At 46.5% G+C, this 24,332-nt stretch overlaps 1 protein-coding gene across 1 annotated transcript in view; it reads left to right on the top strand.

Moving 5' to 3' along the window:
* Positions 1-229: 229 nt before the first annotated feature.
* PPL (periplakin) overlaps positions 230-24,332 on the top strand; it is a 53,134-nt gene continuing 29,031 nt past the window's right edge. Inside the window, exon 1 of the mRNA XM_040439918.1 lies at positions 230-441. Within this exon, the coding sequence (XP_040295852.1) occupies positions 377-441 (65 nt within the window). The 5' untranslated portion in view covers positions 230-376. The remainder of the gene's footprint in view (positions 442-24,332) is intronic.

Raw genomic sequence — 24,332 nt, 5'->3', positions numbered from 1 at the left:
AGTCCCAGCTGCTGTGATACTACAAGCCCTAGCATGTTGTAATAGACTGTGGCTTTCAGGACACGATGGGAGTTGTAGTTTGACAGTGGATGTACTCCCACCAGAGATAGACCCCTGGGGGTTAATCCGGGCTGCAGAGGACACCCCAGTCCCCGGAGTGGAGGGGGGGTGTGCGCCGAGGTCTGCTCCACCTCCCAGGTAATGATCACCTGCCCAGCCGGGCACTCCCCTTCCTACCTGTAGAGCAGGATCCCCGGCTCCTCACTGACTCCCTGCAACTCCCCAGCCAGGAGCCAACACCTCTCAGATCTGTGCAAAGGGACCTCAGCCGGGGGCCCCAGTCTGCAGCAGCACCGACACCCGAGGGCCAGGAACCATGAGCTCCCTGTTCAAGAAGAGAACCACCGCCAAGTACAGCCCCAACCCCGTGCAGCCTAAAATGTGAGTACCCCTGCCTGTCACCTGTGGAGAGCACCCACCATCCGCACCCTGTCACCTATGGAGAGCACCCATCATCTGAAGCCTGTCACCCATAGAGAGCACCCATCATCTGAAGCCTGTCACCTATGGAGAGAACCCATCATCCGCACCCTGTCACCTATAGAGAGCACCCATCATCTGAAGCATGTCACTTATGGAGAGCACCCACCTTCCGCACCCTGTCACCTATAGAGAGCACCCACCATCCGCACCCTGTCACCCATAGAGAGCACCCATCATCTGAAGCCTGTCACCTATGGAGAGCACCCATCAGCTGCACCCTGTCACCCATGGAGAGCACCCATCAGCTGCACCCTGTCACCTATAGATAGCACCCACCATCCACACCCTGTCACCTATAGAGAGCACCCACCATCCACACCCTGTCACCTATAGAGAGCACCCATCATCCGCACCCTGTCACCTATAGAGAGCACCCATCATCTTAAGCCTGTCACCCATAGAGAGCACCCATCATCTGAAGCCTGTCACCTATGGAGAGCACCCATCAGCTGCACCCTGTCGCCTATAGATAGCACCCACCATCCACACCGTCACCTATAGAGAGCACCCATCATCCGCACCCTGTCACCTATAGAGAGCACCCATCATCTTAAGCCTGTCACCCATAGAGAGCACCCATCATCTTAAGCCTGTCACCCATGGAGGGCACCCATCATCTGTACCTTGTCACCTATAGATAGCATCTGCTCCCCTGCACAAACTGTCACCTATTCTTACATTTAACTTCTGTGTATTCACTATCTCTGTGCTGAGGTAGAGATCACTTGTACTGTATATACTGGACTGTGATCTAGAAGTGCCGCACTGTATATACTGGACTGTGATCTAGAAGTGCCGCACTGTATATACTGGACTGTGATCTAGAAGTGCCGCACTGTATATACTGGACTGTGATCTAGAAGTGCCGCACTGTATATACTGGACTGTGATCTAGAGGATCCGGACTGCATATAATTCACTACATTGACTGTTCAGTATCAGCTATACTGAGACCATGCACTGGTTATAGTGGGCTGTATTACTGGTTATACTGGGTTCTAGTTCTTGTTTTACTGGGTTCTAATTATGGTCATAATGTGTTCCAGTGCTGATCCCACTGAGCTCTAGTGCCAGTCATTCTGGATTCTGCTTGTAATTCTGGGTTAAGTGTCTGCACTTTTGGTTATACTGGGATCTAGTGCATGTCATTCTGGGCTCAAGTGCTGACCATACTGGATCTACTGGAGGTGACACTGAGCTCAAGTGTCTGTGCTGCTGGTCATACTGGATTCTACTACTGAATATAAGGGGTTATAGTGCTGGCCTTACTGGGGTTCTCTTACTGGTTTTATTGGGTTCTACAGTCTGCTGGTATACTGGGTTCTAGTATTAGCATACTGGTTTCTAATGCTGGTAATGTAGGTTCCAGTGCTGGCATACTAGATTCTAGAACGTGTCACACCAGGTCATAGTACTGGCAGGCTGGGTTCTAGAGCTGAATACAGTGTGTTCTGGTGCTGACATACTGGGTTCTAGATCGTGTCACACCAGGTCATGGTACTGGCAGGCTGGGTTCTAGAGCTGAATACAGTGTGTTCTGGTGCTGACATATTGGGTTCTAGATCGTGTCACACCAGGTCATGGTACTGGCAGGCTGGGTTCTAGAGCTGGATACATTGTGTTCTGTTGCTGACATACTGGGTTCTAGATCGTGTCACACCAGGTCATAGTACTGGCAGGCTGGGTTCTAGAGCTGGATACATTGTGTTCTGGTGCTGACATACAAATTCTGTAGATTGTCTTAGGTCCAGTTACACCGTCTCCATCCTTGTTTCCTCTCGGTTCATGGTTCCATTCTCCCTCTGTAATCCCCGGTTCTGGGCCTAGTCTTATTGGGACTCTAGTCCTTGTATTAATGTGGGTAGACTGCGGACTATGGAGGAATGAGGAGACCACCACTCTGGACTCTATTCCCCACCCAGCTTTCCTAGAATCAGGCAGAACACAGCTGAATAGTGAGGGATGCTCTTTCTAAGTTCTCAGCTTCTGTTGGATCATCTTTGATGTCAGGAAACAGGTTTGTCCTTCATTGTTCTTCCTGTGACACAGAGTGACTGATCCGAGTGAGTGTCAGCTCTGCAGGACAATTATAGGGTAGCTGCAGGCTCACCCTGACATTTATGGACAGTGCTCCACCATGGATATGACCCCTGCACCTGTCCTTTATCCTCCCCCCATAGCTCTGCCTGTCATTCCTTCAGCCTCCCCCCATAGCTCTGCCTGTCATTCCTTCAGCTTCCCCCCATAGCTCTGCTGTCATTCCTTCAGCTTCCCCCCATAGCTCTGCCTGTCATTCCTTCAGTCTCCCCCTATAGCTCTGCCTGTCATTCCTTCAGTCTCCCCCTATAGCTCTGCTGTCATTCCTTCAGTCTCCCCCTATAGCTCTGCTGTCATTCCTTCAGCCTCCCCCCATAACTCTGCCTGTCATTCCTTCAGCCTCCCCCCATAACTCTGCCTGTCATTCCTTCAGCCTCCCCCCATAGCTCTGCCTGTCATTCCTTCAGCCTCCCCCCATAGCTCTGCCTGTCATTCCTTCAGCCTCCCCCCATAGCTCTGCCTGTCATTCCTTCAGCCTCCCCCATAGCTCTGCCTGTCATTCCTTCAGCCTCCCCCCATAGCTCTGCCTGTCATTCCTTCAGTCTCCCCCTATAGCTCTGCTGTCATTCCTTCAGCCTCCCCCCATAGCTCTGCCTGTCATTCCTTCAGCCTCCCCCATAGCTCTGCCTGTCATTCCTTCAGCCTCCCCCCATAGCTCTGCCTGTCATTCCTTCAGCCTCCCCCCATAGCTCTGCCTGTCATTCCTTCAGCCTCCCCCCATAGCTTTGCCTGTCATTCCTTCAGCCTCCCCCCATAACTCTGCCTGTCATTCCTTCAGCCTCCCCCCATAGCTCTGCCTGTCATTCCTTCAGCCTCCCCCATAGCTCTGCCTGTCATTCCTTCAGCCTCCCCCCATAGCTCTGCCTGTCATTCCTTCAGCCTCCCCCCATAGCTCTGCTGTCATTCCTTCAGCCTCCCCCCATAGCTCTGCCTGTCATTCCTTCAGCCTCCCCCCATAGCTCTGCCTGTCATTCCTTCAGCCTCCCCCCATAGCTCTGCCTGTCATTCCTTCAGCCTCCCCCCATAGCTCTGCTGTCATTCCTTCAGCCTCCCCCCATAGCTCTGCCTGTCATTCCTTCAGCCTCCCCCCATAGCTCTGCTGTCATTCCTTCAGCCTCCCCCCATAGCTCTGCCTGTCATTCCTTCAGCCTCCCCCCATAGCTCTGCCTGTAATTCCTTCAGCCTCCCCCCATAGCTCTGCCTGTCATTCCTTCAGCCTCCCCCCATAGCTCTGCCTGTCATTCCTTCAGTCCCCCCATAGCTCTGCCTGTCATTCCTTCAGTCCCCCCATAGCTCTGCCTGTCATTCCTTCAGGCTCCCCCCATAGCCCAGCCTGTCACCCCCGCTCCCCCCATAGCTCTGCCTGTCACCCCCGCTCCCCCATACCTCTAGCTGTCATTGATCATGATAATGGGACCACGGGAGTATATAGCCCACTATGGATGCTGAGGGGCCCATAGATAGATGGGCCCCTATCCTCTTTTACCCCATGTCCTCTCAACAGGAATCATAGTGTTAGCAAACAGTATAGACTCCAGCCCTGAGATGATGGGAGTTGTAGTGGGGGATTTTGAGTTTTTTCATGTCGCCCCTGCTCTCTACGTAGTTTCTGGTGCACGGGGAATGGTGGCTGGGCGTGGAGGGGATGAGATCTATCGCCGTGCACCAGAATGTGACAGGTTGTGTAACTGAGGTGTGGACATAATGTAGTCTGAGGATGATGAGGTAGTAGTATGTCGGATACAATGGTAGCGTATCAGCAGCTACATAGGGTAGTGGGCATGACTCCTGGGGCAAATGGGCAATGAGCCTGTTACTGCCTGCTGGCATCACCTTTGTGTAGGGTCCGAGATGTAAAACTACAACTCTCAGCATACGGTCTTTGGCTTTTCAGGCATGAAGGGAGGTGTAGTTTCACAACCTGTGTCTCTTTTGATTATGCATTGCTCTCCCTGACTGCCTGGGGTTGTCAGGGCATGCTGGGAGTTGTAGTGACTCTCCTAGGTAAGCATTGCTCTCCCTGGTTGCCTGGGGATGTCAGGGCATGCTGGGAGTTGTAGTATCATAACCTGTGACTCCCTTGAGTATGCATTGCTCTCCCTGGCTGCCTGGGGTTGTCAGGGCATGCTGGGAGTTGTAGTTTTACAACGATAGGAGAACATTTTGCAGGTGCTGGGGGTTAAGATTCACACCTTTGCTCGGAGGAGAGGCCCGATGGTGGCAGCAGTCTCACCTAGGCGGTGACAATGACTGGTCTGATGGGTGTGGGAGTAGTCCATCCCACGTCAAGAGACAGTGTGAATGATGAGAGTATAAAGGGAACGCCACCCCGGCTGTGTGTGAGGATTAACCTGGGGGGGGAAGGTGTTTGAGAATGTGATTCCAGGGAGGTGACATAAAATGAGACACCATCATTGTATAAGAGGGTAAGGAGAGACAACTCTTCACCAGCCTCCAGGATTCCCACCCAGCAAATATTATTCAGCACCCTGGGAAAGCTGGGTAGACTCCCTTATGGGAGCTGTATGGATCCAAAAGAGAGTCAGACTAGCACCTCCAAATTATGTGAAAAATGGAGTTCAGGCATGCGCGCTGTATTGTAGGGGCTGTGTTGGCATCACCCAGCTTTCCCAGAAACACAGAAGCCTAAATATGCAGCAGGATGAGACCAGGGGTGTACCCCTAAATTACCAGGAAGTTTTGCCATTCAGGAACTTGGAAAAGCCGAGCTGTGAGAGCTTTCCTGCAAATCCATCTCCTGTCTTGATACAATGTATAATTGCAGGTCAAATGTATCAACCAGAGGATTCTCTGGATACATTGTAACAAACCCCAATGTCTGGGTGAAATATTTGGCCAGGATCAGTTTTTCAGTCCCCGGGTGTAAACAAGAATGCAGCCATACATTGGACAGCAAGCAGAGATCTTGAAAATGGTGAGAAATTGAAACAATCCATTGGGGCGTGACAGTGAATGTTTGAGATTTTTTTGGACTGGAGACACTCCTTTCGTACCCTTGGTCTTGTTTGGCAAGACTTTTAGTAGGTATTTCAAGAATGTGACCTTAGAGGGGGAAGAACCAGTATGTGGACATGTTTCTGACACACCAATCTGACTGGTTTTGGCCACAGAGCAATCACAACTGGACACCGCCGGAGATTGGAACGACCTCCTGTTACAAGATAAGGGGGGCACCATTCATTGGTCAACCCAATGCCACAGGGTCCTTGATCTCCGGGTGTGAATGAAGCTGTCCTTGTCAATGTTTGTCTTCTATAGGGGCTAAGTTGGCGCAAGATTAGCATCGACATGCCCCTCTGCAAAGCTGCTGCACCATGGGAGAGTCACGTCCATTGTGACAGTCCAAATATTGCTGAGAGGCGACTCTTACCCTACAGCCCCCTCCACACCCATTAGCGTGGACAAAGCCATGTGATCTCTCTTGGCCAATCAAGTTGGCTTCCAATCCAGGGCGCCATGTTGGACGTGAGGCCCATAATGCCATAACTAGGTATGTGACTAGAGGCCGTCTCTATTAGAAAGCCCCTTTAATGCCGCCCGGTGTGTGACATCTCATGAGATCCTTGCCCTGGCGCGTTACTGGCACCTGCCTCCTGGTGGCTCTATTCCCAGTCATGACGCCTCCATTCACTGGATTAGAAAAAGGCTCTTTTGTTTGCAAACAATGGAGGACGCCGCACGTTCCTGACCGTACCTGCCGCTGGATTAACTCGTGTCCGCTCAACAGGAGGGTGGGCAACAGAGTAGTACCCTCACCGCCAGAAAAATACTGCCATGTAATGCATAATACCACCATACACCTCCATGCAGTGCCCCTCTAATGCTCACATAACACATCCACCATATATTTCCATATGCTTTCTTTAAGCTAGGAAACCATCAGCCCAAATAATACCGCCATACCTTGATTTGGTAATACTTCCATGCAATATCCGTATAATAAATCCATATAGTACCGACACAACACTGCCATATATTTCCAGTTCAGTCCTCCAGGTCCATTACAAAATTGGGAGTCTGGACGCCGGCCCTATTTGCCTCCTCTAAACTAGAAAACCTTCAGCCCAAGTAGTACCGCTATACAGTAGCCACATAATGCAGCACATATACTGTAATACCGCCGTAGAGTGTCCACACACTACAGCCCAAATAACGCTGCAATACATTGCTTTAGTAATGTAGTCAATAAAATACTACCATATATTTCCAATTCAGTCCTCCAGGTCTACTACGAAACTGTCCTCTCTGCCTCCTCTAAACCAGGAAACCATCAGGCCAAATACCGTTATACAATGGCCACATAATATGTCCCAAATACTGTAAAACCGCCATACAATGCCCACATAATACAGCCCAGACATAACTTGTCTTCATAATAACTCCATGCAGTGTCCATATAGTACTCACATATAGTACTCACATATAGTACTCACATAACACTGCCATATATTTCCAGTTTAGACCTTGGGGCCTACTAGAAAATGATGCCCTATGCAATAGACCTGTATGTCTCCCCTAAACCAAGAAACCATCAGCTCAAATAATACCGCCATACATCGCCTTAATAATACCTCCATGCAGTGTCCATATAATGCTACCATACGGTGCCCACATGTCACTGCCATATACAGTCAGGTCCATAAATATTGGGACATGGACACAATTCTAACATTTTTGCCTCTATACACCACCACAATGGATTTGAAATAAAACAAACAAGATGTGCTTTACCTGCAGACTGTCGGCTTTAATTTGAGGGCTTTTACATCCAAATCAGGTGAACGGTGTAGGAATTACAACAGTTTCCATATGTGCCTCCCACTTGTTAAGGGACCAAAAGTAATGGGACAATTGTCTTCTCAGCTGTTCCATGGCCAGGTCTGTGTTATTCCCTCATTATCCCAATTACAATGAGCAGATAAAAGGTCCAGAGGTCATTTCCAGTGTGCTATTTGCATCTGGAATCTGTTGCTGTCAACTCTCAAGATGAGATCCAAAGAGCCGTCACTATCAGTGAAGAAAGCCATCATTAGGCTGAAAAAACACAACAAGCCCATCAGAGAGATAGCAAAAACATTAGGCCTGGCCAAAACAACTGTTTGGAACATTCTTAAAAAGAAGGAACGCACCGGTGAGCTCAGCAACACCAAAAGACCCGGAAGACCACGGAAAACAACTGTGGTGGATGACCGAAGAATTCTTTCCCTGGTGAAGAAAACGCCCTTCACAACAGTTGGCCAGATCAAGAACACTCTCCAGGAGGTAGGTGTATGTGTGTCAAAGTCAACAATCAGGAGAAGACTTCACCAGAGTGAATACAGAGGGTTCACCACAAGATGGAAACCATTGGTGAGCCTCAAAAACAGGAAGGCCAGATTAGAGTTTGCCAAACGGCATCTAAAAAAGCCTTCACAGTTCTGGAACAACATCCTATGGACAGATGAGACCAAGATCAACTTGTACCAGAGTGATGGGAAGAGAAGAGTATGGAGAAGGAAAGGAACTGCTCATGATCCTAAGCATACCACCTCATCAGTGAAGCATGGTGGTGGTAGTGTCATGGCGTGGGCATGTATGGCTGCCAATGGAACTGGTTCTCTTGTATTTATTGATGATGTGACTGCTGACAAAAGCAGCAGGATGAATTCTGAAGTGTTTCGGGCAATATTATCTGCACATATTCAGCCAAATGCTTCAGAACTCATTGGACGGCGCTTCACAGTGCAGATGGACAATGACCCAAAGCAAACTGTAAAATCAACCAAAGAGTTTTTTAAGGGAAAGAAGTGGAATGTTATGCAATGGCCAAGTCAATCACCGGACCTGAATCCGATTGAGCATGCATTTCACTTGCTGAAGACAAAACTGAAGGGAAAATGCCCCAAGAACAAGCAGGAACTGAAGACAGTTGCAGTAGAGGCCTGGCAGAGCATCACCAGGGATGAGACCCAGCGTCTGGTGATGTCTATGCGTCCCAGACTTCAGGCTGTAATTGACTGCAAAGGATTTGCAACCGAGTATTAAAAAGTGACAGTTTGATTTATGATTATTATTATGTCCCATTACTTTTGGAACAAGTGGGAGGCACATATGCAAACTGTTGTAATTCCTGCACCGTTCACCTGATTTGGATGTAAATCCCCTCAAATTAAAGCTGACAGTCTGCAGGTAAAGCACATCTAGTTCGTTTAATTTCAAATCCATTGTGGTGGTGTATAGAGCCAAAAATGTTAGAATTGTGTCCATGTCCCAATATTTATGGACCTGACTGTATATCCATTATAGTCCTTGGGGCCCTGAGCAATAATTACCATTGAAACCCTGACCTGGGAGAGAAAATTCATAGAACCTCAGTGACAATTTTTGGAAGACTATACAAGACAAAAAGCAGAAGAACAAGTACCAGCGCTGACCAGTAGGGGCGCTCCAATGACATGGGGACCTTCCACTGTCACTATAATACAATGTAACTTATACACTACACAGGTCAGAAATCTGTTAAAACATGTCCACCATTTTTGCCATTCATTGGAAGGACCCGGAAACCATCAGCAAGCTGCTGTTATTCTTCCCAGGTGTCTAATACAATGGGACGGGATGTCCTATAAACTGACATATAGCATAATTATAACCTAATTACACCCATAATAAGATCTGCATGTTGATGGTTTCCACTCTTAATAACCAAAACCGGACTCCCCAGGCCTACTCCTATGATTGAGGCATCATTCTATTGTGCCGGTGGTTGCATCTAAATTTAGCTCTTCCTGGAGAAGACAATGAATCTCCTCATCCTGCGTCTTATAAAGGTTGGAGGGGAGAAGATTCCAGAGAGAGTTTTTTTTTTTTTTCACTCGAGGGAGGAGTGCGATCACCGAATGTTATGTCAAATAAGAGAAGGGCGTGAGACTGACATAGCAGAGCCCGGGAGCAGGTTCAGCAAGAACTCGGGGCAGGGGTGTGCCGCTGATACAGTTTCATTGCAATCGGCGTGAGATGTCAGGGAAAAGGCGCTCAGCGATACCGCGCCGGACAAACTCTGCTTCATCTGAACGCACCTCATGTTTGTCAGCATAACACATACAGCTGCCAGGCAAATAGCTGAAGGGCGGCATAGGTAGCATTTCTACCCGGGCCCTAGCGCCTGTGGCCCCTCTGTCACATACAAAGACACCAGTGTTACAGATTTTACATTAGAGCCCAGAAGTGCACTACCTGTCGTCCCCATAGGTGGCGCCGCTGGTCACAAGGAGCTTGTACCCTTATAAAAAGTTCCCTAGTCCATTGGGCTGTAATCTACGATTCCCTGTTATCAGCTATTTTACACTCTGTATATGTGACTGATATCAGTCCCTCCTGTTATAACGCTCCAGCACTGATATAAGCTGCTGACTTAAGGGTTACTGGCCCTTTAAATAGAGTAGCAAGAGGCCTACACTATTAATATCATGGCCATTATTTACACTGCACACTGCACAGTATTCACCGCTTATCTCGGGAAATTGTTAAGTAAATACAGAGTTTACAATGATAGTCATCATCCGTGAGATGATAGGAGAGGTATTCCGTTACACATCAGCGACAACATAAGAGGCTCAACATATGATGGTGGTATATACCTGACAGGAGTGACTGATACTGGGAGTTATACATCTTCCTGTATATAGTGATACGGACCGTGCAGGTATAACCTGGGTATCTCCTGTATATAATTATATATGTACAGCTGGTATAAGTTATACATCTTCTTGTATATAGTGATATGGAGCATGCTGGTATAACCTGGGTATCTCCTGTATATAACTATATATGTACAGCTGGTATAAGTTATACATCTTCTTGTATATAGTGATATGGAGCATGCTGGTATAACCTGGGCATCTCCTGTATATAATTATATATGTACAGCTGGTATAAGTTATACATCTTCTTGTATATAGTGATATGGACCATGCTGGTATAACCTGGGTATCTCCTGTATATAATTATATATATGTACAGCTGGTATAAGTTATACATCTTCTTGTATATAGTGATATGGAGCATGCTGGTATAACCTGGGTATCTCCTGTATATAATTATATATGTACAGCTGGTATAAGTTATACATCTTCTTGTATATAGTGATATGGACCAGGCTGGTATAACCTGGGCATCTCCTGTATATAATTATATAGGTACAGCTGGTATAAGTTATACATCTTCTTGTATATAGTGATATGGAGCATGCTGGTATAACCTGGGCATCTCCTGTATATAATTATATAGGTACAGCCGGTATAAGTTATACATCTTCTTGTATATAATGATATGGACCGAGCTGGTATAACCTGGGTATCTCTAGTATATAATTATATATGTACAGCCGGTATAAGTTATACATCTTCTTGTATATAGTGATATGGACCATGCTGGTATAACCTGGGCATCTCCTGTATATAATTATATATGTACAGCCGGTATAAGTTATACATCTTCTTGTATATAGTGATATGGACCATGCTGGTATAACCTGGGTATCTCCTCTATATAATTATATATGTACAGCTGGTATAAGTTATACATCTTCTTGTATATAGTGATATGGACCGTGCTGGTATAACCTGGGTATCTCCTGTATATAATTATATATGTACAGCTGGTATAAGTTATACATCTTCTTGTATATAGTGATATGGAGCATGCTGGTATAACCTGGGCATCTCCTGTATATAATTATATATGTACAGCTGGTATAAGTTATACATCTTCTTGTATATAGTGATATGGAGCATGCTGGTATAACCTGGGCATCTCCTGTATATAATTATATATGTACAGCTGGTATACGTTATACATCTTCTTGTATATAGTGATATGGACCATGCTGGTATAACCTGGGCATCTCCTGTATATAATTATATATGTACAGCTGGTATACGTTATACATCTTCTTGTATATAGTGATATGGACCATGCTGGTATAACCTGGGCATCTCCTGTTTCTTAACCTAACCCCTTTGCCACGATGAAAGCGCTCATTGCCCATGGCCCTTCTGCTGCCCCCCTGCAATGTAAAATCGATAATAAAGATCAACTACAAACATAAACATATTTCACATAAAAACTTACAGTTACTTGACTTGGCCCTTGGGGATCTCAGACACCACTTCACCACTTTGGCCGGGGACTCGGCGGAGCTGATGTGTTTTATCCTAATGAGAAAGATTTCATAATAAGGATTTGGAGAAGAGGCAGAGGAATAGCAGAGCAGGGAGAGGCCGGTGCTACTAGGGGGTCATACCATGGGGGAGTAATAAAGCCCACCATAATGCCCCCCCCCCCCCAGTAGTAATAATTCTCCTTATAATGTGCAAAACATGCCCCCAGTTGAGCTAATGTTCCCATAATGTGCAAATATAAAATACCCTTTCTCAGTGCCCCCGTAGATGACCCCCATAGTGCTCCTTCCCCCCCTTCCCCATAGTACCCACCATAATGTCTCAGTATAAAATGCCCCTATACAGAGCCCCCCATATAAAATACCCCTTCTTTTTAGCCTCAGTAGATGCCCCTATAGTGCCACCCAATAATCTGCCAGTAATAAGTGCCCCAATAGATGCCCCCAATCATGTGCCAGTAAGATGTGCCCCCATAGATGCCCCCAATCATGTGCCAGTAGCCAGAGCCCCCCCATATCATGTGCCAGTAGCCAGAGCCCCCCATATCATGTGCCAGTAGCCAGAGTGCCCCCCTATCATGTGCCAGTGGCCCCCCTATCATGTGCCAGTAGCCGCCCCTTATCATGTGCCAGTAGCCGCCCCTTATCATGTGCCAGTAGCCGCCCCTTATCATGTGCCAGTAGCCGCCCCTTATCATGTGCCAGTAGCCGCCCCTTATCATGTGCCAGTAGCCGCCCCTTATCATGTGCCAGTAGCCGCCCCTTATCATGTGCCAGTAGCCGCCCCTTATCATGTGCCAGTAGCCGCCCCTTATCATGTGCCAGTAGCCGCCCCTTATCATGTGCCAGTAGCCGCCCCTTATCATGTGCCAGTAGCCGCCCCTTATCATGTGCCAGTAGCCGCCCCTTATCATGTGCCAGTAGCGAAATTTCCTGGTATCCCGGCAGGCCCTGTCCGCAGACTACACAACGCTTATTAACAATGGTGCCATCTGTCCGCTCACCAGACACTTTCACCACAGCAGCACAGGAATAGTTCACAGTGCGCAGTTTCAGAAATACCGCCACCCGGGGCCCAAAAGCCAATAATTGTCCCTTCCTGCAACTCTGATAAATTGGCCCTTTTACCCTGCTCCGCCCCTCAGACTCTACACTGTGTCCCTTGTGCCTGGAGGGTCCTTTTGAGATGCCCTGTGTACAGTAAGGAGGCCATGCTTCTGATGATATCTGGCTGGAGCTGTGAAGATCAAGAGGTGACATATTGTGAACATTTAAGGGAGCCCCTCACAACGTCTCCAAGGTCTGAGAGGTCAGACCAGCTGCGGTATCCAAGGTCTGAGAGGTCAGACCAGCTGCGGTATCCAAGGTCTGAGAGGTCAGACCAGCTGCGGTATCCAAGGTCTGAGAGGTCAGACCAGCTGCGGTATCCAAGGTCTGAGAGGTCAGACCAGCTGCGGTATCCAAGGTCTGAGAGGTCAGACCAGCTGCGGTATCCAAGGTCTGAGAGGTCAGACCAGCTGCGGTATCCAAGGTCTGAGAGGTCAGACCAGCTGCGGTATCCAAGGTCTGAGAGGTCAGACCAGCTGCGGTATCCAAGGTCTGAGAGGTCAGACCAGCTGCGGTATCCAAGGTCTGAGAGGTCAGACCAGCTGCGGTATCCAAGGTCTGAGAGGTCAGACCAGCTGACAATAAGCGCTCTGCGGCTCTGGCCACTCATACCTGCACACTGGTTTTATTTTTTTCTCCCCATTACCTCTCTAGTAAAATGTGGAGTAACCATAACGTCTTAATACACAGAGGCCATTTTACTTTACGAATCTGTGGCTCTGCTTTTCTGTTCTCGGCCAGGCTTTATATTATGTCGCTACGTGGACGCCCGGCGTTATTGTCAGGCAGTTTTGATAAATGAGGCCTAAAATCCGACTTTGTTGTCCATAGCAACCAATCACAGCGCAGCTCTCATTCCATATCCTGCTGTTGTAAAATGAAAGCTGTGCTGTGATTGGTTGCTATGGGCAACAGAGTCGGCTCTTCTGTTAACACAGGGGATTTTTTAATTTATGAACCTGGATTTCAGGTTTCATTTTTAATGTCCGTGATGCATTGGAAGCCGTGTGACAAATAAGCATAACCGTGATCAATCTGCCCCTTTTTGTGTTTCAATTCTTTACCATTTCACAATCTCTGCTTGCTGCCTGTGAATGAGAACACGTTTGCTTAATACATCTCACAGCTGAGGGTTTGTTACACATGCAGATTGCCTGTTATTTACAGGCTCGGGTGAATCATTTCCCCCTCCGGTCTGGAGCCATAAGTGTGGGGGTAGGTAGGCCGCAGGGGGCAGAGCAGGAAGGAGGCTTCTTGTTTAGCTGCCCATTCTGGAGTCAGGACTATTGTGGATGCAGCCAGGGGACGGGATGTGCTGCGGACTTGTACGCCCCCTTCCTATGCACAATGTGCGCTGGTCTCTAGGAGGGATGATCCCGTCTCCACGTCTTCCATGGATTTTAATTAGCTGATGGTTTCCTGAGCTGCAGTTTAATTCGCTTCCTGCTCAGAAAGTGAAATTCAGGTCCATAGGGACAGTGGGAAATAAAATATCCTCCCTTTAGGACCTGTTCACACGGCAGATTTTGCAGCCGCATTGGTAGGCAGCGCTGCCGTTCACGAGGTCGGCAGTTTAAAGCCACGACCTTGCCAAGGCCCCAGTCACACGACCGTATTTTTGGTCTGCATTTTTTGCGGATCGGATGTGGACCCAGTCACTTCAATGGGACTGCAAACGATGCGCACAGTGTGTGCGGAGTGCTGTCCGCATCCGTATGTCCGTCTGCGGCACCCGCAAAAAAGATGGAACATGTCCTATTCCCATTGTCTGTTTTGCAGAGAAGAACAGGCCTTGTTACAATGTACATATGGTCGTGTGTATGCAACATAAGGGGCACGTCCCTTCTTGGTGGGCTTTCTGTACAGACGCCACTGGAAGCCGCTATGGGTGTCCGCCCGTGGTCCATTCAATGGGGATAAACTGTGAGCGGGCATCCAAAGTGAAAAACCGCTATAGAAACCTCAGCGGCCTCTGCTGCCGAATACGTGGCAGATGTTGACAGGCTAGTTTCACACCTGCAGTAAGCTATACGGCAGAGGAGTTCGCCGGATCCCACTGCGTTCACCGCCGGAGCCCATAGATTATAATGGGATCCAGCAGGGACGCGACCGGATTCCGGCAAAAGAGCCAGGTTTCGGCCGGTATAGAATGCACCATTTTTTTTGTCTGGCCAAAACCCGTTTCAGATCAGTTTTTTACAGGTCCGTATGCGGAACCATTCACTTCAATGGGTCTGTAAAAATAACGTAAAACGTATCCGTATGTCCGCAAGTCCGTTCCGCAAAAAATTAGAACATGTCCTATCTTTGTCCGTTTTGTGAATAAGGATAGGCATTGTTACAATGGATCTGCAAAAAAAAAAATGGCTGAAACACGGACGTCACACAAATGTCATGCGTTTTTTGGGGGGGATCCGAGTTTTGCGGGCCGCAAAATACATACAGTTGTGCGCATGAGCCGTTCTCCAGCTATGCCGGATAGGTGAACCGCGGCAGGCTGTTTCTCTGCGTGAACTGCTTACCGGATGTGTGCAAGTCACCTTAGGCTGGCGTCACACATGAAGTTTTTTTTTTTTGTTTTTGTTTTTGTTTTACTAAAAAGCTGTAAAAAACTAACAAAAGCACCTAGATTTTACAGATTTTAAAATGTCACGTCTTTATCTATGCTCAGACGAATCCTTTGTGTCGCCCCCTTTTCCTCTCCGATGCTGAAGCTTTGTAAACTGTGTGGAGCTTAGGCTGCTCCGCGTGGGAGGACTCTCGCTGAAGCAGACACCGTCCTCCGCCGGCTCCAGCTGGAAGCTTTGTCATCTTGTGATATACCAGAGTTAGTAACGAGCTGATGTTGCAGGCTCCTAGAACATGCTGGGAGTTGTAGTTAGGGATGAGCGAAGAGAGGTTCGGATCCTTGATGCGGAGCATGTCCTAGGAGCGCGCAACATCCGCTCACTATTACGTGTCTCGTATCACAAGATTACACAGCTTCCAGCTGGAGACAGTGGAGGAAGGTTTCTGCTGCCAGGAGGATTGGGGGGTATGTGGTAAGGGGGTTCTCCAACTCCGTACATGGGGGAGCCTTCTACACAGATGTTCTGGGGGTGATCAGACATGAAGGGAAAGCGATAAGTGATCCATATGTATAATACCGTATACTGAGAGGGGAGCAGCAAGGAGAGCTGAAAATAACCTTCATTAATTCCAGCAACACCCGACAGTCACCTGAATTATGGATGAGAGACATTCACTGACAGGTAGCTGATTACTATTTTTATGAACCGCAACAGTATATATACTGTATATACTGCACAATGTAACACCAAGACCACCAGATATTGTACATAGGAGCAGTATTATAGTAGTTATATTCCTGTACATAGGAGGCAGTATTATAGTAGTTATATTCTTGTACATAGGAACAGTATTATAGTAGTTATATTCTTGCACATAGGAGCAGTATTATAGTAGTTATATTCTTATACATAGGAGCAGTATTATAGTAGTTATATTCTTGTACATAGGAGCAGTATTATAGTAGTTATATTCCTGTACATAGGAGCAGTATTATAGTAGTTATATTCTTGTACATAGGAGCAGTATTATAGTAGTTATATTCTTGTACATAGGAGCAGTATTATAGTAGTTATATTCTTGTACATAGGAGCAGTATTATAGTAGTTATATTCTTGTACATAGGAGCAGTATTATAGTAGTTATATTCCTGTACATAGGAGCAGTATTATAGTAGTTATATTCTTGTACATAGGAGCAGTATTATAGTAGTTATATTCTTGCACATAGGAGCAGTATTATAGTAGTTATATTCTTGTACATAGGAACAGTATTATAGTAGTTATATTCTTATACATAGGAGGCAGTATTATAGTAGTTATATTCTTGTACATAGGAGCAGTATTATAGTAGTTATATTCCTGTACATAGGAGCAGTATTATAATCAATGAAAGTTGAGAGAGAGACGCGGCACTCACCAAACTTCTGAATGCTGTTAGCTGTTTATTGTGGATCGAGCATCATGCGCAAGCAGGGGGGGCGGGATGGCCACAGTGTGCGTCGGCGGCGACGGCCGTTTCGCGCTGGAATAGCGCTTCTTCTGGCCGGATATGACGTGCGTTAGCACGAGTAACCTTATATAGGGGAAGGAAAACCGGGCGTGTCCATGGTGATCCCGGACCTCCCCTGTGTGCAGGTGCTTCAAAAGGTGTACAGACAGAGACACAAGTAAATAGTTCATATTATACAGACAATGTCATGTGAAACAGGACAAGACGAACATGGGATACCCGGGTTATAATTGGGCAACAAATTTCAGAAGCCAGACCGAAGGTATTAACAGTGACAGAAAATTGAGAAATATTTATACGGACTTCGTAGGCACTGAGCCTATCAGGGGGATAATATCATGGGTTATCAAGAGGTCGAATTGGTAGTATACACAATTATACAGGAATAAGGTGGTGAAAAGGGCAACAAAGGCGGGACCAGACTAGACTCCGCGGCCATGCCCCTACAAGAAAACCGCCATGTCATTTTTGTCATTAAGACCGAGAGGACCCATGGCATTGGTCCTGATGATCCATCTGGCCTCCCGCTGCAGCAAGAGGCGGTGGCGGTCGCCTCCACGGAGGATTGGCCCCACAGCCTCAATGCCCGCAAAGGAGAGGCCAGATGGATCACCGTTGTGGGCCGCATGTACATGTTCAATTAGGCGGGGGGAACCTCGCCCGGTGCGGATCGAATTGATGTGCTCCCGCACCCGTTCAAGCATCGGCCTAATGGTCTTCCCGATGTAAAACATGTTACAGGTACAGAAGATGACATACACTACAAAGGGAGTGCGACAGTTAATGAACTGTCGTACTTTGTGTGTTACGCCCCCTAGGGACAAAACTTTGGCCTGGGCATTTAAGTGACAAAAAGAGCAGGTACCACACTTATAATTGCCTATAGGAATTCTACTGTTCAACCAATTAGACCTTTTTGGTTGCCGAAGAACGCTTTGGACCAATTTGTCCCTTAGAGTGTGGCACTTCCTAAAAGAAATAATTGGTTTGCTGGAGGCTACTGTGCCCAATGAAGCGTCATGCTTCAAAAGGTCCCAGTTGCTGTATATTGCCCGTCTGATGGTGTCAGCTACAGGGCTATACTTGAAGACAAAGGCGAATCTCTCGTCCTTGTCCTCGCCATTATTGTCCCTGAGGAGGCTAGATCGAGGGCGGATAGCTGCTCGATGCATTGCATCCAGTACAGTTCTCCTTGGGTAACCCCTTTCCACAAGTCTACCCACAAGTTGGTGAGCCTGTCTAAAGAAGTCCGCATCGGTACTATTAATTCTGCGCAACCGGACGAATTGCCCGTATGGTACCGCATTCTTAACAGCGGGGGGATGGAAACTGGTCTGGTGGAGCAGCGAATTGGTGGCAGTGGGTTTCCGGAAACCTGTAGTGTGCAGGTGACCTTCAACCACGGAGACATGTACGTCAAGGAAATCCAGACATCTGCCTCCGAAGTTGAAAGTGAACCTCATGTTCATATTATTGATATCATTGAGGTACTGCACAAAGAGTCCACACTGCTCTTCGCTGCCCGACCAGACCAGAAACACATCATCCACGTATCTGAGGAACCTGTGGATGTAGACAAGGAAGGGGTTACCCAAGGAGAAAATGTACGTCTCCTCAAATACCGCCAGATACAGGTTGGCAAAGGTACATGAGACAGGTGTACCCATCGCCGTACCCTGTATCTGGCGGTACCATTGGCGGTTGAACTGAAAGACATTGTTACTGAGAACCAGATGGAGAGACTCTTGTACAAACTGGGAAAACATGGAGCCTTTATCTGTCCGGGAGAGGACTGTCGCCACCGCTTGAAGGCCTGCATCATGGGGAATGCGGGTGTAGAGACTCTCCACGTCCAAGGACACAAGGTGGAATTCCTCCCGCCACTCAAGGTCATTGACGGCACGGAGGAAGTCCCCGGTGTCCTTGAGATACGTGGGAGTCCCCACTAGAAGAGGCCTGAGGAGCCAGTCCACGTACTTCGAAATGGACTCCGTCGGGGACCCAATACCTGCAATAATGGGTCTCCCCGGTGGGTGAAGTAGGGACTTATGTACCTTTGGCACGAAGTACCACGTGGGGTACTTGGGGAACTTAGGAACTAGCTTCTCCATAATGCTTTTGGGCAGGAAATTTTGGTCAACGTATCTAGAAAGAAGTGAGTGAACCCTGTCAAGGATGGATGGCACAGGGTTCTCACTGAGTTTTAAATACACGGTGGCATCGTCTAGCTGTCTAGAGGCTTCCTCGAGGTAATAGGCCCTCGGCATCAGGACCACGTTGCCCCCCTTGTCGGCGGGCTTTATGACCACATCGTCAAGGCCACATAGCCAATGTAAAGCCGTCTTCTCCTCATGTGTTATGTTAGGGGGTGCCACTGGGTATAGTAGTTAAATTCTTGTACATAGGAGCAGTATTATAGTAGTTATATTCTTGTACATAGGAGCAGTATTATAGTAGTTATATTCCTGTACATAGGAGCAGTATTATAGTAGTTATATTCCTGTACACAGGAGGCAGTATTATAGTAGTTATATTCTTGTACATAGGAGGCAGTATTATAGTAGTTATATTCTTGTACATAGGAGCAGTATTATAGTAGTTATATTCTTGTACACAGGAGGCAGTATTATAGTAGTTATATTCTTGTACATAGGAGGCAGTATTATAGTAGTTATATTCTTGTACATAGGGGCAGTATTATAGGAGTTATATTCTTGTACATAGGAGCAGTATTATAGTAGTTATATTCTTGTACATAGGAGCAGTATTATAGTAGTTATATTCTTGCACATAGGAGGCAGTATTATAGTAGTTATATTCTTGTACATAGGAGGCAGTATTATAGTAGTTATATTCTTGTACATAGGAGCAGTATTATAGTAGTTATATTCTTGTACATAGGAGCAGTATTATAGTAGTTATATTCTTGTACATAGGAGCAGTATTATAGTAGTTATATTCTTGTACACAGGAGGCAGTATTATAGTAGTTATATTCTTGTACATAGGAGGCAGTATTATAGTAGTTATATTCTTGTACATAGGGGCAGTATTATAGGAGTTATATTCTTGTACATAGGAGCAGTATTATAGTAGTTATATTCTTGTACATAGGAGCAGTATTATAGTAGTTATATTCTTGTACATAGGAGCAGTATTATAGTAGTTATATTCTTTAAATATAGAAGCAGTATTATAGTAGTTATATTCTTGTACATAGGAGCAGTATTATAGTAGTTATATTCTTGTACATAGGAGGCAGTATTATAGTAGTTATATTCTTGTACATAGGAGCAGTATTATAGTAGTTATATTCCTGTACATAGGAGCAGTATTATAGTAGTTATATTCTTGTACATAGGAGGCAGTATTATAGTAGTTATATTCTTGTATATAGGAGGCAGTATTATAGTAGTTATATACCTGTACATAGGAGCAGTATTATAGTAGTTATATACCTGTACATAGGAGGCAGTATTATAGTACTTATATTCTTGTACATAGGGGACAGTATTATAGTAGTTTTATTCTTGTACATAGGAGCAGTATTATAGTAGTTATATCCCTGTACAAAGGAGCAGTATTATAGTAGTTATATTCTTGTACATAGGGGCAGTATTATAGTAGTTAAATTCTTGTACATAGGAGCAGTATTATAGTAGTTATATTCTTGTACATAGGAGGCAGTATTATAGTAGTTATATTCTTGTACATAGGAGGCAGTATTATAGTAGTTATATTCTTGTACATAGGAGCAGTATTATAGTACTTATATTCTTGTACATAGGAGGCAGTATTATAGTAGTTATATTCCTGTACATAGGAGCAGTATTATAGTAGTTATATTCCTGTACACAGGAGGCAGTATTATAGTAGTTATATTCTTGTACATAGGAGGCAGTATTATAGTAGTTATATTCTTGTACATAGGAGCAGTATTATAGTAGTTATATTCTTGTACATAGGGGCAGTATTATAGGAGTTATATTCTTGTACATAGGGGCAGTATTATAGGAGTTATATTCTTGTACATAGGAGCAGTATTATAGTAGTTATATTCTTGTACATAGGAGCAGTATTATAGTAGTTATATTCCTGTACATAGGAGCAGTATTATAGTAGTTATATTCTTGTACATAGGAGGCAGTATTATAGTAGTTATATTCTTGTATATAGGAGGCAGTATTATAGTAGTTATATACCTGTACATAGGAGCAGTATTATAGTAGTTATATACCTGTACATAGGAGGCAGTATTATAGTACTTATATTCTTGTACATAGGGGACAGTATTATAGTAGTTTTATTCTTGTACATAGGAGCAGTATTATAGTAGTTATATTCTTGTACATAGGGGCAGTATTATAGTAGTTATATTCTTGTACAAAGGAGCAGTATTATAGTAGTTATATTCTTGTACATAGGAGCAGTATTATAGTAGTTATATTCTTGTACATAGGAGCAGTATTATAGTAGTTAAATTCTTGTACATAGGAGCAGTATTATAGTAGTTATATTCTTGTACATAGGAGGCAGTATTATAGTAGTTATATTCTTGTACATAGGAGGCAGTATTATAGTAGTTATATTCTTGTACATAGGAGCAGTATTATAGTAGTTATATTCTTGTACATAGGAGCAGTATTATAGTACTTATATTCTTGTACATAGGAGCAGTAATACTACGATTATATGCTGCAGATCCACACTTTGTCTGCCTCTTTTATAAATAATAGGTGTTATGATTCTGGGTGTTGTGGAGACATGATGCTGCCAGGACCTTGGGAAATCTTTCTTCCTTCCGTCTGTTTTCCATTGAAGATAATTAGTAAAGTTAATCCTTTATATGTAAAGAAGAATTCTGTGTTCAGGCTACAACTTGCTGAGTTAATGATGTTGATGTCGCTCTGCAGTTTGGAGAACGCTTCCTCTCACAGCGGCAGAGGTGTTCCCCTCATTTCCATGTCTTGCACTTGTCAGTATGGGGCTGGTCCAGCACACATCAGACGTTTAGCCTGTGCGCTCCTCGGGGGCAGGCAGTGAGAACATACATATATCACATAGATGGCAGTTCTCCACAGTAGAGGAGCCACTACTATATTACTGGCCACTGAGGACACTGCAGGGCGAAGGCTTTTATACAGGACTTAAACTCCTCAACTCCCAGTAGAGAGGTTCTACAGCAGCCGAGGTGTTTAATATGGGGCTCAGCAGAATAACTGTGTAATACACACCACAGATGCTACAGAACCTCTTTAAAGAGTGGAAAGAGACCTTAAAGGGATTCTGTCACCAGGTTTGACTCCTGTCAGCTAAACATATGCTGATGTTCAGGGCGTCTTCACGATTCCTAATGTGGGCTTATAAATGTCATCTGTGGGCTTATTTAGCTAAAAAACAGCTATTACTAACCTGTCAGTTAAACGAATAAGGTGCTTAAGGGGATGTTAATGGGTGCAAGGTGCCCACCGCACCCACCGCCGTTCGTGCCCAGTGCCGCCTTTCCGGACTTCTGCGCCGCCTTCTAATTCTCTGTGCCGCCTCTCGCTCTCCCTCCCTCCCCCTTCTGCTGTAAGATCTCCCGCTTGCGCACAGGGCTCTGCCTGATGCGCCCGTGCGGACTTCTCCATTTGGCTTCTTACAGCGAAGTGCGCATGCACCGACACTTCGCTCAACCCCTGTGTGCGCGAGATCTTACAGCAGAAGGAGGGGGGAGGGAGGGAGAGCGAGAGGCGGCACAGAGGATTAGGAGGCGGCGCAGAAGTCCGGAAAGTCGGCGCTGGGCACAAACGGCGGTGGGTGCGGCCGGCACCTTGCACCCATTAACATCCCCTTGGGCACCTTATTTGTTTGACTGACAGGTTAGTAATAGCTGTTTTTTAGCTAAATAAGCCCACAGATGACATTTAGAAGCCCACATTAGGAATCCTGATGAGGCCCTGAACATCAGCATATGTTTAGCTGACAGGGGAGAAACCTGGTGACAGAATCCCTTTAAAATAACCAATCTTGAAAAAAATGACAAGTGCTAAACTCTCATGGTGCCACACACTGAGGAGTAACATGAAGCTCCTGGGCACCATTATAAAACCCGGGCCCCATCTTTTATCTGCCATTTACTGATGTCTTCTTATTTGGCGGACAGGCTTTTGGGCTCCCTCAGCACCCGGTACAGCTACTCCATGGGCAACAGAGTAGTGCTTTTAGCCCCTTAAAGAACATTCACACATACAGCATTAACTGCAGCATATCTCATCCCTCCACTGCAGCAGGCCTCATCCCTCCACTGCAGCAGGCCTCATCCCTCCACTGCAGCAGGCCTCATCCCTCCACTGCAGCAGGCCTCATCCCTCCACTGCAGCAGGCCTCATCCCTCCACTGCAGCAGGCCTCATCCCTCCACTGCAGCAGGCCTCATCCCTCCACTGCAGCAGGCCTCATCCCTCCACTGCAGCATGCCTCATCCCTCCACTGCAGCATGCCTCATCCCTCCACTGCAGCATGCCTCATCCCTCCACTGCAGCAGGCCTCATCCCTCCACTGCAGCAGGCCTCATCCCTCCACTGCAGCAGGCCTCATCCCTCCACTGCAGCAGGCCTCATCCCTCCACTGCAGCAGGCCTCATCCCTCCACTGCAGCAGGCCTCATCCCTCCACTGCAGCAGGCCTCATCCCTCCACTGCAGCAGGCCTCATCCCTCCACTGCAGCAGGCCTCATCCCTCCACTGCAGCAGGCCTCATCTCTCCACTGCAGCAGGCCTCATCTCTCCACTGCAGCAGGCCTCATCCCTCCACGGCAGCATGCCTCATCCCTCCACTGCAGCAGGCCTCATCCCTCCACTGCAGCAGGCCTCATTTCTCCATGGCAGCATGCCTCATCCGTCCATGTGTAGTCTAGTTATAGCCTTCAGGTCATTGGAAATTTTTCAACTAATCTTTCAGTTTTTTTCCACATATATTAAAATGTATTCCCTGCAGCAAACCTGATCTCACATTCTGTGCTGGGTGCAGGTTCCTGCAGGTCCAGCTGTCACCTGACAGCATAGCTATTACGCGCTGCGCACCGCAGTGGGTGACTCCACCTGCTGCTATGTATCGCGCCTTTACTTCATGTTCGTAGGGCATGTTCACATGTTGCGGTTAAGGTGGGGCTGAGGACCACATGTGGTTTTACCATGAATTGACACAGTTTTACCGCAGATGGCTTTGCAATGAGGAGATGTGATGTGCGAAATGTAGTCGATCAGATGATTGGAATGATTACATAAGCAGGGGCGGGGGTTATTAAATAGATGGAGCTAGGACACTAAGCTTTAGCCAATCGGAT

This window comes from Bufo bufo, chromosome 7 (genome assembly GCF_905171765.1).
Source record: "Bufo bufo chromosome 7, aBufBuf1.1, whole genome shotgun sequence".
NCBI lineage: Eukaryota > Metazoa > Chordata > Amphibia > Anura > Bufonidae > Bufo > Bufo bufo.
Note: the sequence above shows the minus strand (reverse complement) of the source record. Positions and strands in the feature narration are given on the sequence as shown.